The 17,447-nt window shown below is 42.3% G+C and overlaps 1 protein-coding gene across 1 annotated transcript in view; it reads right to left on the bottom strand.

Annotated features, from left to right (window-relative positions):
* The window catches only part of wdr11 (WD repeat domain 11), a gene marked incomplete at its 3' end in the record, with an annotated part of 212,767 nt that overhangs the window by 75,099 nt on the left and 120,221 nt on the right, over window positions 1-17,447 (bottom strand). The window contains exon 11 of the mRNA XM_079512909.1: window positions 6,971-7,055. Coding sequence (XP_079369035.1) covers window positions 6,971-7,055 — 85 coding nt within the window. The remainder of the gene's footprint in view (window positions 1-6,970; window positions 7,056-17,447) is intronic.

Here is a 17,447-nt window from a genome sequence, read left to right as displayed (position 1 = left end):
TGCTTTAGCTATTGAAAAATAGCAGATCTACAAGCTCATAGCGCGCCACCGAGTGGCGCGCTACGAGCTTGTAGGTCTGCTATTTTTGAAAACTGTCAGGATGTAGAAGACATTTTTAGAATCTGATCTCAGGTCAAAATGGGTTAAGAGACAGTTTAGTCCGTATAGAAGTATACAAGCATGTTATCTTAACTGAGCTACTGTAGTTAACACAGGAACAGAGAAAAGGAAAAGATAAGGAAGGTGTGTGTGTGTGTGTGTGTGTGTGCGTGCGCACCGACTGCGTGCTTGCGTGCGCGTATGAATTATGTATGTGCTTGTGTAGTGCATCGTTTATGTCACAGTTTATGCTTGTGCGCCTTCGCCCTGGCGTGTATGCCTTCATGTGTTTATTTGTTGTTTATGGCTTCATTTGAGCAGCGTCTGTAGTGACATAAATCAACGAGTCAACAAATGGCAAAGCTCTAGACGAGCAAACTGAAGGGAATGGATACACATTAAGTGTAGGGTGTAACGATATAGTTACTGTATCGAAATATCCATTTCAATTTAAAAAAAATCGATATGTAAACAGCAAATATCGTATCGTATCGTTTGACTTTGTATCGTATCGTTTTGCAATGTAAATAATCTGTATCGAATCGTTTTGCAATGTAAATAATCTGTATCGAATCGTTTTGCAATGTAAATAATCTGTATCGAATCGTTTTGCAATGTAAATAATCTGTATCGAATCGTTTTGCAATGGAAATAATCTGTATCGAATCGTTTTGCAATGTAAATAATCTGTATCGAATCGTTTTGCAATGGAAATAATCTGTATCGAATCGTTTTGCAATGGAAATAATCAATGTTATCAATACTATCAGTACTTGTGTATTGTATTTAGCAATTTTAAGAAGAAAAAGGAAAAAGCAGGGGTTAATTACTTTTCCATTACAGAATCCATATAGCTACACTTGATCTATCGATAAATGTGTGAATTCTCTGTGTTCATGTCAAGGCGTGGGTTTGTCCATACTGTATGTGTTCAAATACAATGTCCATCTATTTGCCAGAGCATCACTGTGTTTCCCTTAAAAACCTGCACTATCCACAAGTTTCACACATATTTAATGTATTTGCTAAATAGTTACTGTATCGATCTCAAATCATTGAATGTTATCGTATCGCCATAATGAACCAAAGTTATCCATGTATCGTATCGTCAACCATGCATTGTGATACGTATCGTATCACTGTTAAGATGTATCGTTACACCCCTAGTTAAGTGCCAACACGGGGATGAGACAGGGAGCTCATGAAATAAGTAAAACAGTGACAGGCTCTGATGTTTAATATTGTATGCAGTGTGTAAGTGCACTAGATTCAGTGACAGCTAACAAGCAGCGTCCATGTGTTAAGTGACAGCTAACAAGCAGCATCACGAAAGGAGAGCGAATGACAAAGCTCTGCTTTCTGAAGGAAGCAAAGCCAAATCCAGGTCCGTGCATGAAGCATGGATTCTTTGAGTTGCAAATTATTACAGCCACCTCTGTCTGTCGGAGGAGAAACAAAAAAAACATCTCTTGGGAAATAAAGTAAAGATTGATGTGCCGCATAGTGTAGCAGCTGAACACCATGCACAATCAAACTGCTTCTGGTGGCGGGCAGGTTGGCTAAATTGTGCATGCGTGTTGGCATGGCAACACGTTATAATATCACCCCCCCCAACACACACCCACAGCCTAAAAGGGAGTCGTGACAACTCAAAATGTAATTCTCAAAAAATACACCGTTTATATATTTTTGCCAACAGGGGAATCTTTTTTGTGGCTTTCGCCTTTATTTTATATTTTTTTATGGAGGGATAGAGAGTAGGCTGACAGGAAATGGGGAGAGAGATGGGGGGGGGGGGATGACATGCAGTAAAGGCTGTCAGGATCGGGAGTCGAACCCGCGGCACACTGCCAGACTGGATTGCCAGCCAAGGTGCCTGGACCGCTGAGCCATGGCCCAGGCCCAACAGGGGAATCTTATACAACAGTAACAATAACAACACCTGTTGGATGAAAAATGGCATAATTATATCTGGCTGCATTAGAGCTGGTTATGAACCTTTGAAAGTTTGTGTTTATGGAGAGAAACTTAAACTCACTGGGGGGAAAGCCTGGTTCTGCTTGCGGGGACGGTGTTCCCTTCCCTCCCAATCGATCTCTTTAGTGGTAGTAATTAATTCAATGCTGCGGCCAATTAATCACGTTGATATAGTTTCACTGCTCGTTAAGAGAATAATAATTAATGAGGCGAGGCCTGCCCTTTTTGCTGGCGTTTTGACCCTGTCGTTGTACGGTGCTGTGGGGGGACTACCGCTCTTGACTTTAAGTCTCATCAGGGATGGCTGCCACTTAAACTGCAATTAACCTTCCCAGCAGTAGAGCAGCACATAGCAGGGGGACGGGGGTTGGTCTGCATGGTGAACTGAAACAAAAAGGTAAATGAATTACCCGCTCCCTCAATTACCAGCTCGATATATACTGACTCCATCATTATACTAGTCTCGCGTAGACGCCAGACAACTATTCCACAATCTCCGAATGCTATATAGAGTCTGGAACTACACCTCCTGAATGTTATATAGAGTCTGGAACTACAGCTCCCAAGAGCCGAGGAACGGAAGCTGTCTCTGCTGCTCAAATTGGAAAGATATTCAACCAGTCAGTGGCCCTGTGGTTAGAGTGTCCGCCCTGAAACTGGGGGGTCGGGGTTCGATCCCCGGCCGGGTCATACCAAAGACTGTAAAAATGGGACCCAATTCCTCCCTGCTTGGCACTCAGCATCAAATGGTTGGATTGGGGGGTCAAATCCACTAATCAAATGATTCCCGAGCGCGGCACGGCTGCAGCTCACCGCTCCTTGGCTGCGGCTCACTGCTCCAAGAGATGGGTCAAATGCGGAGAACAAATTTACACTGCGGTAACGTGTGTGACAAATCGTACGACTTTGACTTTGAATTACGACGCAGTACTCACTGAACTGTAGTGCCATTGGAAACACAACCGAGACGGGAGCATAGAGTCATACAGGTGGGAGATTCATGCTATTTGTGTGCGGATAGTTTAACACAGAAAAGAATCATGGAATTAGCACCGACATAACTAGTGGAAGTAGAAATAACGCCGAAAACGAACTAGCCGTCTTAGCGTCAACAATCGACATGCTGTTTTGCTTCGAGTTGGACTTGTTTTTGTGAGGGGATGCGTCACATCCGCGTTGACTTCGCCAGGAACTTCAGGAACTGGCTACCTCCCCTCAGGAAAGAGATCTCTGGACGTCAAACTAGAAATGGAGACGACCTGGACACCCCATCATGCAGAACTGAGAGATACAGAAAATCACCAATCCCATATATGTGGGGGACTTGAAAATGATAGTGGATTTTAGATTTGAGTTTTACACCATTTGGAAAATAATTCAGTGTTTGTAATGGCACCTCTGTCTTTTAAAACCTGTGATCATGCTGAAAGTTGAATAAACATTTTCCATGGCTTTATCGCTTACTCATGGAACGAGGTTCCGTTCTCCAGACTGTAGGATGGAAGCGTTTGAAAATTGCGAGAGGCAACAGTGTGGCCACGCGAGACATTCTCATTATACTGACTCCATCACCTACTGCTTCAACAGTGTGGCCACGCGAGACATCATCATTATACTGACTCCATCACCTACTGCTTCATCAACAGGCCACGCGAGACATCATCATTATACTGACTCCATCACCTACTGCTTCATCAACAGGCCACGTGAGACATCATCATTATACTGACTCCATCACCTACTGCTTCATCAACAGGCCACGCGAGACATCATTATACTGACTCCATCACCTACTGCTTCATCAACAGGCCATGTGAGACATCATCATTATACTGACTCCATCACCTACTGCTTCATCAACAGGCCACGCGAGACATCATCATTATACTGACTCCATCACCAACTGCTTCATCAACAGGCCACGCGAGATATCATCATTATACTGACTCCATCACCTACTGCTTCATCAACAGGCCACGCGAGTCATCATCATTATACTGACTCCATCACCTACTGCTTCATCAACAGGCCACAAGAGACATTATCATTATACTGACTCCATCACCTACTGCTTCATCAACAGGCCACGCGAGACATCATCACCATACTGACTCCATCACCTACTGCTTCATCAACAGGCCACGCGAGTCATCATCACCATACTGACTCCATCACCTACTGCTTCATCAACAGGCCACGCGAGACCTCATCATTATACTGACTCCATCACCTACTGCTTCATCAACAGGCCACGTGAGACATCATCATTATACTGACTCCATCACCAACTGCTTCATCAACAGGCCACGCGAGACATCATCACCATACTGACTCCATCACCTACTGCTTCATCAACAGGCCACGTGAGACATCATCATTATACTGACTCCATCACCTACTGCTTCATCAACAGGCCACGTGAGACGTCATCATTATACTGACTCCATCACCTTCTGCTTCATCAACAGGCCACGTGAGACATCATCATTATACTGACTCCATCACTTACTGCTTCATCAACAGGCCACGCGAGACATCATCATTATACTGACTCATTCACCTACTGCTTCATCAACAGGCCACGTGAGACGTCATCATTATACTGACTCCATCACCTTCTGCTTCATCAACAGGCCACGTGAGACATCATCATTATACTGACTCCATCACCTACTGCTTCAACAACAGGCCACGTGAGACATCATCATTATACTGACTCATTCACCTACTGCTTCATCAACAGGCCACGTGAGACATCATCATTAGACTGACTCCATCACCTACTGCTTCATCAACAGGCCACGTGAGACATCATCATTATACTGACTCCATCACCTACTGCTTCATCAACAGGCCACGTGAGACATCATCATTAGACTGACTCCATCACCTACTGCTTCATCAACAGGCCACGTGAGACATCATCATTATACTGACTCCATCACCTACTGCTTCATCAACAGGCCATGTGAGACATCATCATTATACTGACTCCATCACCTACTGCTTCATCAACAGGCCATGTGAGACATCATCATTATACTGACTCCATCACCTACTGCTTCATCAACAGGCCTTGAGACATCATCATTATACTGACTCCATCACCTACTGCTTCATCAACAGGCCATGTGAGACATCATCATTATACTGACTCCATCACCTACTGCTTCATCAACAGGCCACGTGAGACATTATCATTATACTGACTCCATCACCTACTGCTTCATCAACAGGCCTTGAGACATCATCATTATACTGACTCCATCACCTACTGCTTCATCAATACCAATATTAGCAGCAGATAGATAAAAGTAGATGTTTGTGAGAATTTTACCACGGAATTAAAAGGTTCCATGATAGAGGGTATGCGCGTGACATCATCATCAAACCCGGAAGTTATGCAGGAATGCCTACCAAGTGGCAAAAAACTACTTTCTGGCCTTGATAGCCCATATATCCAAACAGAAAATTCCTATCTGATTGCATTAAACAACGTTAAACAATGTTAAACTCACTTTGCATGTTGCTTTTCCACTCGCTTTGCCACTCGAAAGCATGCGCATACCCTCTGAGCTTCAACCTTTTCTTTATTTTTATTTTTATTCCATAGGGTCTAAGGCGTAGAAACAACCATTTTAAATGTGTATGTACTGCACTGTATGTAAGAATTGCTGTGTCATATTATTATTTAGTAATAAACAAAACATGTACACTTTGTTGTCACAAATGTCAGTCTTCTGATCTACTGTATGTCATTTTAAGGTTTAGTGACGGGTGGCAAACTCTAGGGGTTTTGCATACGCAGACTTTCAAAGAGTTTGAAGGCTTTGATCCCCTAATCTAGGACAGGGAAACTGCTGTGCTCCACACAGTAAAGACCTCAGTGGTCATTTAACTCTGAGAATGGAACCAAATGGACCAAACGGGTGCCATGTGTCCACTCTCTGAGTTAAATTAGCACTCAGGACCTTTACAGTACACCCACTGAACTATATAGCAGTGGTGGACAGTAACTTAGTGCATTTACTTTAAGTACTCCTACTTAAGTACAATTTTGAGGTATTTGTACTTTAATTGAGCATTTCCAATTTCCAGTACTTTTACTTCTACTCCACTACATCTCAGAGGCAAATATTGTACTTTTACTCCACTACATTTATTTGAAAACTTGAGTTACTAGTTACTTTGATTATTATTGCAAAACATACATTAACCCATTTTGACCTGAGATCAGATTCTAAAATGTCTTCTACATCCTGACAGTTTTCTGAAAAAGCTATGTTTCTATGTCAGTCGTTCTTTGATTTTCCAAAAATAGCAGACCTACAAGCTCGTAGCGCGCCACTCGGTGGCGCGCTATGAGCTTGTAGATCTGCTATTTTTCAATATTTAAAGCATAACAATGCTAACACCAAAAGGGGATCCCGCCCAGAATGGGTTAAACACTTAAGCCCTGTATACATTTCGGCCATTTGAAAATAGCCAGTCTACAGTACAAGCTCACAATGCGACACATTGTGAGCTTGTAGATCTTCTATTTTCTAAATATTTGTATACATTTGAAATCTTGAAATTGAAATCTCCATAGTGAGTAATTGCCACTGTTGGTACTTCTGAATCCGATATCAATACTTTTACGCAAAGTACATTTTGATTACCGGACCTTTAATTGTAACGGAGTAGTTCTAAAGTTACTTCATGACTCTGATGAAGACCGCAAGGTCGAAACGTTAGTCTTTTGTATACTTTAGCACCTAATAAAAGGCTCTAAATGTCTGTGCTGCTCCAGTCTATTCTCCTTCTGTAGTTCTAAAGTTACTTTGCAGTATTGATACTTTTACTTCAGTAAAACATGCGAGTACTATTTTTTTTTCTCCAGCACTGCTCTTACCTGACTTCACATGAGTGGACGCTCAGCTCCTTGTGGAGGAGACCACTGGTGAGGTTGTACACCAGCACGGAGCCGTTACTGGTCCCTGGGGAGAAGAGACACACGGAGAGAGAGAGAGAGAGAACCAGGGTTCATTTTGATTTCCTTTTAGTCATAGTCTGGCCTGACGTCGAAATTAAAAAAACACCTATGTTTCTGTGAAAATAGGATAGGAAGAGCATCCAAGGAGGCACTCTGTTCCAGTGAAGTGAAAAAGCCTTTATTGTAAGTTTTAAGGGACCCTGACGAAGGCTGATTGCCGAAACGCGTTTGTCCTCCCTTTTATGTAATGATCTTTGCCTTAAAACTTACAATAAAGGCTTTTTCACTTCACTGGAACAGAGTGCCTTGGATCCTCTTCTTTAATTTCATGATTAAACCTTGCCAACGAGCACCTGTATTCAGTTCAACATGATTAAACCTCGCCAACGAGCACCTGTATTCAGTTCAACATGATTAAACCTCGCCAACGAGCACCTGTATTCAGTTCAACATGATTAAACCTCGCCAACGAGCACCTGTATTCAGTTCAACATGATTAAACCTTGCCAACGAGCACCTGTATTCAGTTCAACATGATTTAACCTCGCCAACGAGCACCTGTATTCAGTTCAACATGATTAAACCTCGCCAACGAGCACCTGTATTCAGTTCAACATGATTAAACCTTGCCAACGAGCACCTGTATTCAGTTCAACAAACACAGGACCACAGCAGCGCTCCCTTCCTCTATTCAACCTTTCTGTACGGTGCTCAATATGTCATGTCAAGGACCGCAAAAAATATATGTAATTGGCCACCGACCCCCATCTGAAAATATGTTGTTCCAGGAACCCCTCAGAAGCAAAGATTTGAGTTAAAAACGTTCGCTCAAAGATTTGTGCCGCATTTTCACGATACAAAAAAAATAGCAGTCCTACAAGCTCATAGCGCGACACTCGGTGCCGCGCTATAGAGCACCGAAGTCCTGACGTCACTGCCCTCTACTTTCAGTAGAGGGCGTCAGTCCACAGGTTCATGTACTTTTTATTTGCATTGTAATCTCCATAGGGGGATTTTAGATCGCCTCATATAAGAACTGTGTTTGAAAAATAAACCGATCACCCCGGCCTTTTCACTCGTATGGATATGAAGCATCGACTGAAGGTGGAAATGTACAAATATACCCAAAGAGTAACAAAATAAGTGTTAGAAACGAGTCAAACAACCCAGAGACTACATTTCCGGGTATGCGGGGTGGCTGCATCTGTCCGTCGCACAACAGAAACTGAATGTTAATTACGTTTATATTTTTTTATTTTATTGATATTTAATGTTTCGTGGTTAGTACGAGTCGAGTCACCACCAGCTGAGCTTACGTCAACGAGGAATATCAGGAACGCAATGTTGACAGCTGGGCGTGACGTATATTAGCAGCAACATTGCCTTCATATGTAGTTTCAAGGCTTTTGCGGCCACATTAATTCCATTTTCTCCAGAAACTGGCTGTATCAAATATGAATGGAAATCATTAACGACGCACAGCCACTCCCCTGACAGAAAGGCGGGGGTGGTCGGTTTATTTTTCAAACAGTTCTTATATGAAGCGACCTAAAATCCCCCTATGGAGAATGCAAATAAAAAAATACATGAACCTGTGTGTTGGTGCCCTCTACTGAAAGTGACGTCAGACTTCGGTGCTCTATGAGCTTGTACATCTGCTACTTTTCAATAGCTAAAGTATAACATAATGCTTAAAACACCAAAAGGGGTTCCCGCCAAGAATGGGTTAATCATTTAGTTTTTTGCGTAATATTTTAGTCCTCTGAAAAGTCTAGTTTTAGTAGACTGAATATACAATTAAATCTACAGTTGATTTTGTCTACAAAGATGCATCTTGGCGGGCCTTGGTGGCGGCGTAACAGCTGATTTTACACTTGCATGGTGAAAATACCCGATGTACAAGCTCACAACATGTCGCAGTGTGCGTCACGTTGAGAGCTTGTAGATCGGCTATTTTCAGAGCGCAACACACTGCACGGCATTTTATTTTGAAGTTTCACTCTGAAACAGAAAGCTGTGTTTTTGAACCAATCAGAACGTCTCATCCCTCCAGGCTATGGGACGTAGCATGTATAGTATGCTCCAAATGAGTAAATAAATCATATAGTTGTCTAGAAAAATACGTACTTACCTTGCATATTTAGTCGTTTATATTCTATTACTTATAGCCATTGAGTTATCACAGATGTCTAGATATTGTAGGCTATTATTATACCACCTGTAATTCTCCAAAAAAAACTGTGCACCCCCCTCTCCCCCCCTGAGGGGAGAGCCAAAAATCGCCTATGATAACGCATTACGTTTTCGTTCAAGGGAAGTAATTAAAAATTGATTTTTATGGTATAAAAACACACAAAAAAATTAAAATGTTCCCATTGTTTTGGCATCCATTGTTAGGTATGCCCATATGACGACCACGGCAATGGTCTAAAAGTGTGAAAAACGTTATTTTTCATTCCACTAGGTCTTTAACCGTACAGTTAGAAAGCAGTGGCAGTGATGCAGCAGCCCCTCTCCAGAGGATCAGGTCCACAGCAGCCCCTCTCCAGAGGATCAGGTCCACAGCAGCCCCTCTCCAGAGGATCAGGTCCACAGCAGCCCCTCTCCAGAGGATCAGGTCCACAGCAGCCCCTCTCCAGAGGATCAGGTCCACAGCAGCCCCTCTCCAGAGGATCAGGTCGACAGCAGCCCCTCTCCAGAGGATCAGGTCCACAGCAGCCCCTCTCCAGAGGATCAGGTCGACAGCAGCCCCTCTCCAGAGGATCAGGTCGACAGCAGCCCCTCTCCAGAGGATCAGGTCGACAGCAGCCCCTCTCCAGAGGATCAGGTCGTGATGCAGCAGCCCCTCTCCAGAGGATCAGGTCGACAGCAGCCCCTCTCCAGAGGATCAGGTCGACAGCAGCCCCTCTCCAGAGGATCAGGTCGTGATGCAGCAGCCCCTCTCCAGAGGATCAGGTCGACAGCAGCCCCTCTCCAGAGGATCAGGTCGTGATGCAGCAGCCCCTCTCCAGAGGATCAGGTCGACAGCAGCCCCTCTCCAGAGGATCAGGTCGACAGCAGCCCCTCTCCAGAGGATCAGGTCGACAGCAGCCCCTCTCCAGAGGATCAGGTCGTGATGCAGCAGCCCCTCTCCAGAGGATCAGGTCGACAGCAGCCCCTCTCCAGAGGATCAGGTCGACAGCAGCCCCTCTCCAGAGGATCAGGTCGACAGCGCTGTCAGTGTCCTTTGTCTCAATATACAGCAGTTGGAGGCAACGTGCCAACACCGCCTGTCACTAAGCAGCACCCATAGGACTCTCACAGCTCTGGAACATTACTCTGCCACGGGCGGAAATATCACCCACGCCACCAAATAAATGTACCTGTGATTAAATGGAAACCTCCTTGCGACCAGGTGTTGCGGTGCACGACAGACAGCAACCTCTCTGGGCAGGTTTGATGAGGCGAGGACATTTTTGGCAATCTGTTAAGTGTTTTGAATGTTGTCCATTTCTATACAATCTGAGAACCCATTGTCAAAAATTAAGTGTTTTGAATGTTGTCCATTTCTATACAATTTGAGAACCCATCGTCAAAAAATAAAGGAAAAAAAACAGCACCCTCTTTTCCTTTGAATGTGTCTGTGTCGAGAGACTAATTACTACGAGCCGTCACTGTGGAATGGTCCCAATTATTGTCCCTCTTTTATGATCTGAGGCAATAAAACCAATTTATTTACCACAGTAATTACTAATCAGCGATTTCAAGCATGAATACTGCTGAAAAGACTGATTTAACCCATTTTGGGCGGGAACCCTTTTGGTGTTAGCATTATGTTATGCTTTAGCTATTGAAAAATAGCAGATCTACAAGCTCATAGCGCGCCACCGAGTGGCGCGCTACGAGCTTGTAGGTCTGCTATTTTTGAAAAATCGAAGAACCACTGACATATAAACATAGCTTTTTCAGAAAACTGTCAGGATGTAGAAGACATTTTTAGAATCTGATCTCAGGTCAAAATGGGTTAATTAAAATGTGTTTCATGCTGAAAAAACTACAAAAACAAACAGCAAAGATGCGTTCTGGATCCTAAGCAGTAGGGTAAAGTAACTAAGTACATTTACTTAAGTACTGTACTTAATTACCATTTGTACTTTACTTGAGTTTTTCCAATTTAAATTACTTTGAGTTCTACTCAACTACATCTCAGAGGCAGATATAGTACTTTTACTGCACTATATTTATTTGAAAACTTTAGTTACTAGTTACTGTAGATTTGTACATTATGACCATTTGAAAATAGCCGATCGCATCACGACGCCTTGTGAGCTTGTAGATCTGTTATTTTCAAACGATTTTTAATTATACATTTGAAACCTTGAAACGGGACACTCTGCACAATGAGTACTTTTTTACTTTTGGTACTTTTAAGTACATTTTGATGCCAATACCTTTTGTACTTTTACTCAAGTACATTTTGAATTCCGGACATCAACTTGTAACGGAGTATTTCTACTGTACATTGCAGTAGTAATACTTTTACTTAACCCATTTAGGCCTGACGTCGAAATAAAAAAAACGTTCGCTCTGAAAGAATATATTTTCACGATTTTTCAAAAATATCAGACCTACATGCTCGTAGCGTGCCACTCGGTGGCGCGCTATGAGCTTGTAGATCTGATATTTTTCAATAGCTAAAGTATAACATAATGCTTAGTTAAAACACCAAAAGGGGTTCCCGTTCAGAATGGGTTAAAGGACCACTTCACCACTTTTCGACTTATGTTCATATACATAATTGGTCCTCACTAATGTTCATGAGTGAGGCGCAACGGGGACAGTAGGCTCTATAATTAGCTTACGTGATGTTCGGACGGCAAAAAGGGGGCATCTCAGTCAACACAGCTTGGAACCGGAGACAAGACCACATGCAGACAAAACATCTGGACTGCATAGTGCATAGTATGTGTAGAACAGGCATCCGACTGTGTGTGTGCGCGTGCGTGCGTGCGTGCGTGCGTGCGTGCGTGCGTGCGTGCGTGCGTGCGCGTCTGTCTTGGCATATGTTTGTTGTGTTGTTTTCTTCCCCTTTCATTCACCATTTGGCAGGTAGTCAGAGATGGTGTAGCGGGGGTGGTTTGCTGGGGGTGATGACTGAATCCACAGGCATCTGTCCTGCTGTGTTCTTTGTTTGAGGAGAGCAGTGGGTGGGATTGTTGAAAAAGAGAAAGAAAAAAGAAACTGATGCTCATTTTCTTCCTGCTTTCTCTTAAGCACCTGCCTGGTTTTATACTTCCGACGTACAGGTGGTGTCACTGCTTTGCATTGATTGCATGAATGTTCAGGATATGATACTTGAGATGCAGTACAGTGGTCTATAGATACAGTACAGTGGTCTATAGATACAGTACAGTGGTCTATAGATGCAGTACAGTGGTCTATAGATACAGTACAGTGGTCTATAGATACAGTACAGTGGTCTATAGATACAGTACAGTGGTCTATAGATACGGTACAGTGGTCTATAGATACAGTACAGTGGTCTATAGATACAGTACAGTGGTCTATAGATACGGTACAGTGGTCTATAGATACGGTACAGTGGTCTATAGATACAGTACAGTGGTCTATAGATACGGTACAGTGGTCTATAGATACAGTACAGTGGTCTATAGATACGGTACAGTGGTCTATAGATACGGTACAGTGGTCTATAGATACAGTACAGTGGTCTATAGATACAGTACAGTGGTCTATAGATACAGTACAGTGGTCTATAGATACAGTACAGTGGTCTATAGATACGGTACAGTGGTCTATAGATACAGTACAGTGGTCTATAGATACAGTACAGTGGTCTATAGATACAGTACAGTGGTCTATAGATACAGTACAGTGGTCTATAGATACAGTACAGTGGTCTATAGATACAGTACAGTGGTCTATAGATACAGTACAGTGGTCTATAGATACGGTACAGTGGTCTATAGATACAGTACAGTGGTCTAAAGATACAGTACAGTGGTCTATAGATACAGTACAGTGGTCTATAGATACAGTACAGTGGTCTAAAGATACAGTACAGTGGTCTATAGATACAGTACAGTGGTCTATAGATGCGGTACAGTGGTCTATAGATGCGGTACAGTGGTCTATAGATGCGGTACAGTGGTCTATAGATACGGTACAGTGGTCTATAGATACAGTACAGTGGTCTATAGATACAGTACAGTGGTCTATAGATACAGTACAGTGGTCTATAGATACAGTACAGTGGTCTATAGATACAGCACAGTGGTCTATAGATACAGCACAGTGGTCTATAGATACAGTACAGTGGTCTATAGATACAGTACAGTGGTCTATAGATACAGTACAGTGGTCTATAGATACGGTACAGTGGTCTATAGATACAGTACAGTGGTCTATAGATACAGTACAGTGGTCTATAGATACAGTACAGTGGTCTATAGATACAGTACAGTGGTATATAGATAGTGGTCTATAGATACAGTGGTCTATAGATACAGTACAGTGGTCTATAGATACAGTGGTCTATAGATACGGTACAGTGGTCTATAGATACAGTACAGTGGTCTATAGATACAGTACAGTGGTCTATAGATACAGCACAGTGGTCTATAGATACAGCACAGTGGTCTATAGATACAGCACAGTGGTCTATAGATACAGTACAGTGGTCTATAGATGCAGTACAGTGGTCTATAGATACGGTACAGTGGTCTATAGATACGGTACAGTGGTCTATAGATGCAGTACAGTGGTCTATAGATACAGTACAGTGGTCTATAGATGCAGTACAGTGGTCTATAGATACGGTACAGTGGTCTATAGATACGGTACAGTGGTCTATAGATGCAGTACAGTGGTCTATAGATACAGTACAGTGGTCTATAGATACGGTACAGTGGTCTATAGATACAGTACAGTGGTCTATAGATACAGTACAGTGGTCTATAGATACAGTACAGTGGTCTATAGATACGGTACAGTGGTCTATAGATACGGTACAGTGGTCTATAGATACAGTACAGTGGTCTATAGATACAGCACAGTGGTCTATAGATACAGTACAGTGGTCTATAGATACAGTACAGTGGTCTATAGATACAGTACAGTGGTCTATAGATACAGTACAGTGGTCTATAGATACAGTGGTCTATAGATACGGTACAGTGGTCTATAGATACAGTACAGTGGTCTATAGATACAGTACAGTGGTCTATAGATACGGTACAGTGGTCTATAGATACAGTACAGTGGTCTATAGATACAGTACAGTGGTCTATAGATACTGTACAGTGGTCTATAGATACAGTACAGTGGTCTATAGATACAGTGGTCTATAGATACTGTACAGTGGTCTATAGATACAGTGGTCTATAGATACGGTACAGTGGTCTATAGATACAGTACAGTGGTCTATATATACGGTACAGTGGTCTATAGATACAGTGGTCTATAGATACGGTACAGTGGTCTATAGATACAGTGGTCTATAGATACAGTACAGTGGTCTATAGATACAGTGGTCTATAGATACAGTACAGTGGTCTATAGATACAGTACAGTGGTCTATAGATGCAGTACAGTGGTCTATAGATACAGTACAGTGGTCTATAGATACAGTGGTCTATAGATACAGTACAGTGGTCTATAGATACAGTACAGTGGTCTATAGATACAGTACAGTGGTCTATAGATACAGTACAGTGGTCTATAGATACAGTGGTCTATAGATACAGTACAGTGGTCTATAGATACAGTACAGTGGTCTATAGATACAGTACAGTGGTCTATAGATACAGTGGTCTATAGATACGGTACAGTGGTCTATAGATACAGTACAGTGGTCTATAGATACAGTACAGTGGTCTATAGATGCAGTACAGTGGTCTATAGATACAGTACAGTGGTCTATAGATGCAGTACAGTGGTCTATAGATACAGTACAGTGGTCTATAGATACAGTACAGTGGTCTATAGATGCAGTACAGTGGTCTATAGATACAGTACAGTGGTCTATAGATACAGTACAGTGGTCTATAGATACAGTACAGTGGTCTATAGATACAGTACAGTGGTCTATAGATACAGTACAGTGGTCTATAGATGCAGTACAGTGGTCTATAGATACAGTACAGTGGTCTATAGATACAGTACAGTGGTCTATAGATACAGTACAGTGGTCTATAGATACAGTACAGTGGTCTATAGATACAGTACAGTGGTCTATAGATACAGTACAGTGGTCTATAGATACAGTACAGTGGTCTATAGATACAGTACAGTGGTCTATAGATACAGTACAGTGGTCTATAGATACAGTACAGTGGTCTATAGATGCAGTACAGTGGTCTATAGATACAGTACAGTGGTCTATAGATACAGTACAGTGGTCTATAGATGCAGTACAGTGGTCTATAGATGCAGTACAGTGGTCTATAGATACAGTACAGTGGTCTATAGATGCAGTACAGTGGTCTATAGATACAGTACAGTGGTCTATAGATACAGTACAGTGGTCTATAGATACGGTACAGTGGTCTATAGATACGGTACAGTGGTCTATAGATACAGTACAGTGGTCTATAGATACAGTACAGTGGTCTATAGATACGGTACAGTGGTCTATAGATGCAGTACAGTGGTCTATAGATGCAGTACAGTGGTCTATAGATGCAGTACAGTGGTCTATAGATACTGTACAGTGGTCTATAGATACGGTACAGTGGTCTATAGATACAGTACAGTGGTCTATAGATACAGTACAGTGGTCTATAGATACGGTACAGTGGTCTATAGATACGGTACAGTGGTCTATAGATACGGTACAGTGGTCTATAGATACAGTACAGTGGTCTATAGATACAGTGCAGTGGTCTATAGATACGGTACAGTGGTCTATAGATACGGTACAGTGGTCTATAGATACAGTACAGTGGTCTATAGATACAGTACAGTGGTCTATAGATACAGTGGTCTATAGATACAGTACAGTGGTCTATAGATGCAGTACAGTGGTCTATAGATGCGGTACAGTGGTCTATAGATACGGTACAGTGGTCTATAGATGCAGTACAGTGGTCTATAGATACGGTACAGTGGTCTATAGATACAGTGGTCTATAGATACAGTGGTCTATAGATACAGTACAGTGGTCTATAGATACAGTGGTCTATAGATACGGTACAGTGGTCTATAGATACAGTGGTCTATAGATACGGTACAGTGGTCTAAAGATACAGTACAGTGGTCTATAGATACGGTACAGTGGTCTATAGATACGGTACAGTGGTCTATAGATACAGTGGTCTATAGATACAGTGGTCTATAGATACAGTACAGTGGTCTATAGATGCAGTACAGTGGTCTATAGATACAGTACAGTGGTCTATAGATACAGTACAGTGGTCTATAGATACAGTACAGTGGTCTATAGATACGGTACAGTGGTCTAAAGATACAGTACAGTGGTCTATAGATACAGTACAGTGGTCTAAAGATACAGTACAGTGGTCTATAGATACGGTACAGTGGTCTATAGATGCAGTACAGTGGTCTATAGATACAGTGGTCTATAGATACAGTGGTCTATAGATACAGTACAGTGGTCTATAGATACAGTGGTCTATAGATACAGTGGTCTATAGATACAGTGGTCTATAGATACAGTGGTCTATAGATACAGTACAGTGGTCTATAGATACAGTACAGTGGTCTATAGATACAGTACAGTGGTCTATAGATACGGTACAGTGGTCTATAGATACAGTACAGTGGTCTATAGATACAGTACAGTGGTCTATAGATGCAGTACAGTGGTCTATAGATACAGTACAGTGGTCTATAGATGCAGTACAGTGGTATATAGATACAGCACAGTGGTCTATAGATACAGTACAGTGGTCTATAGATACGGTACAGAGGCATGGACCCCTCCTGGGGCCTCTACTCAACGTTTCCTGGTCATTTTGTGTTGTTTCTGAGTCAAGATGTGTTTGAATCTTCCATCCATCCAAATGATACAGAAATATGTGGCCATTTGACTCTCTATGTTGTTTACTTCAAGACTCATGGTATTTCTATTATCTCCATCTTATCGTTTCTTTTTAGGGATAGGTGTAAGAAAGGGTTAAAATTAGAGATGTCCCGATACTGTATCGGTATCGGAAAAGTATCGGTATCAGCGCTTATTTGTCATATCGGGTCATATCGGTATCGGTGAATATGCCAGTCTAACCACCGCTCCAATACAGGGGTAAGGGGTTGACACTATATAGCATATAGTGCACCTTTCGTTCATTTTGGACCCCTCAATCACACTGAACTATGCTTTTTGTGTCCATATCAAAAAATAGTTCCATGTGATAGAGGGGTCAAAGTTGAACAAAAG

Source organism: Electrona antarctica (assembly GCF_951216825.1).
Source record: "Electrona antarctica genome assembly, chromosome: 10".
In the NCBI taxonomy this organism is placed as follows: domain Eukaryota; kingdom Metazoa; phylum Chordata; class Actinopteri; order Myctophiformes; family Myctophidae; genus Electrona; species Electrona antarctica.
The sequence above is the reverse complement of the archived record's forward strand: the minus strand, read 5'-3'. Positions and strand labels throughout refer to the sequence as shown.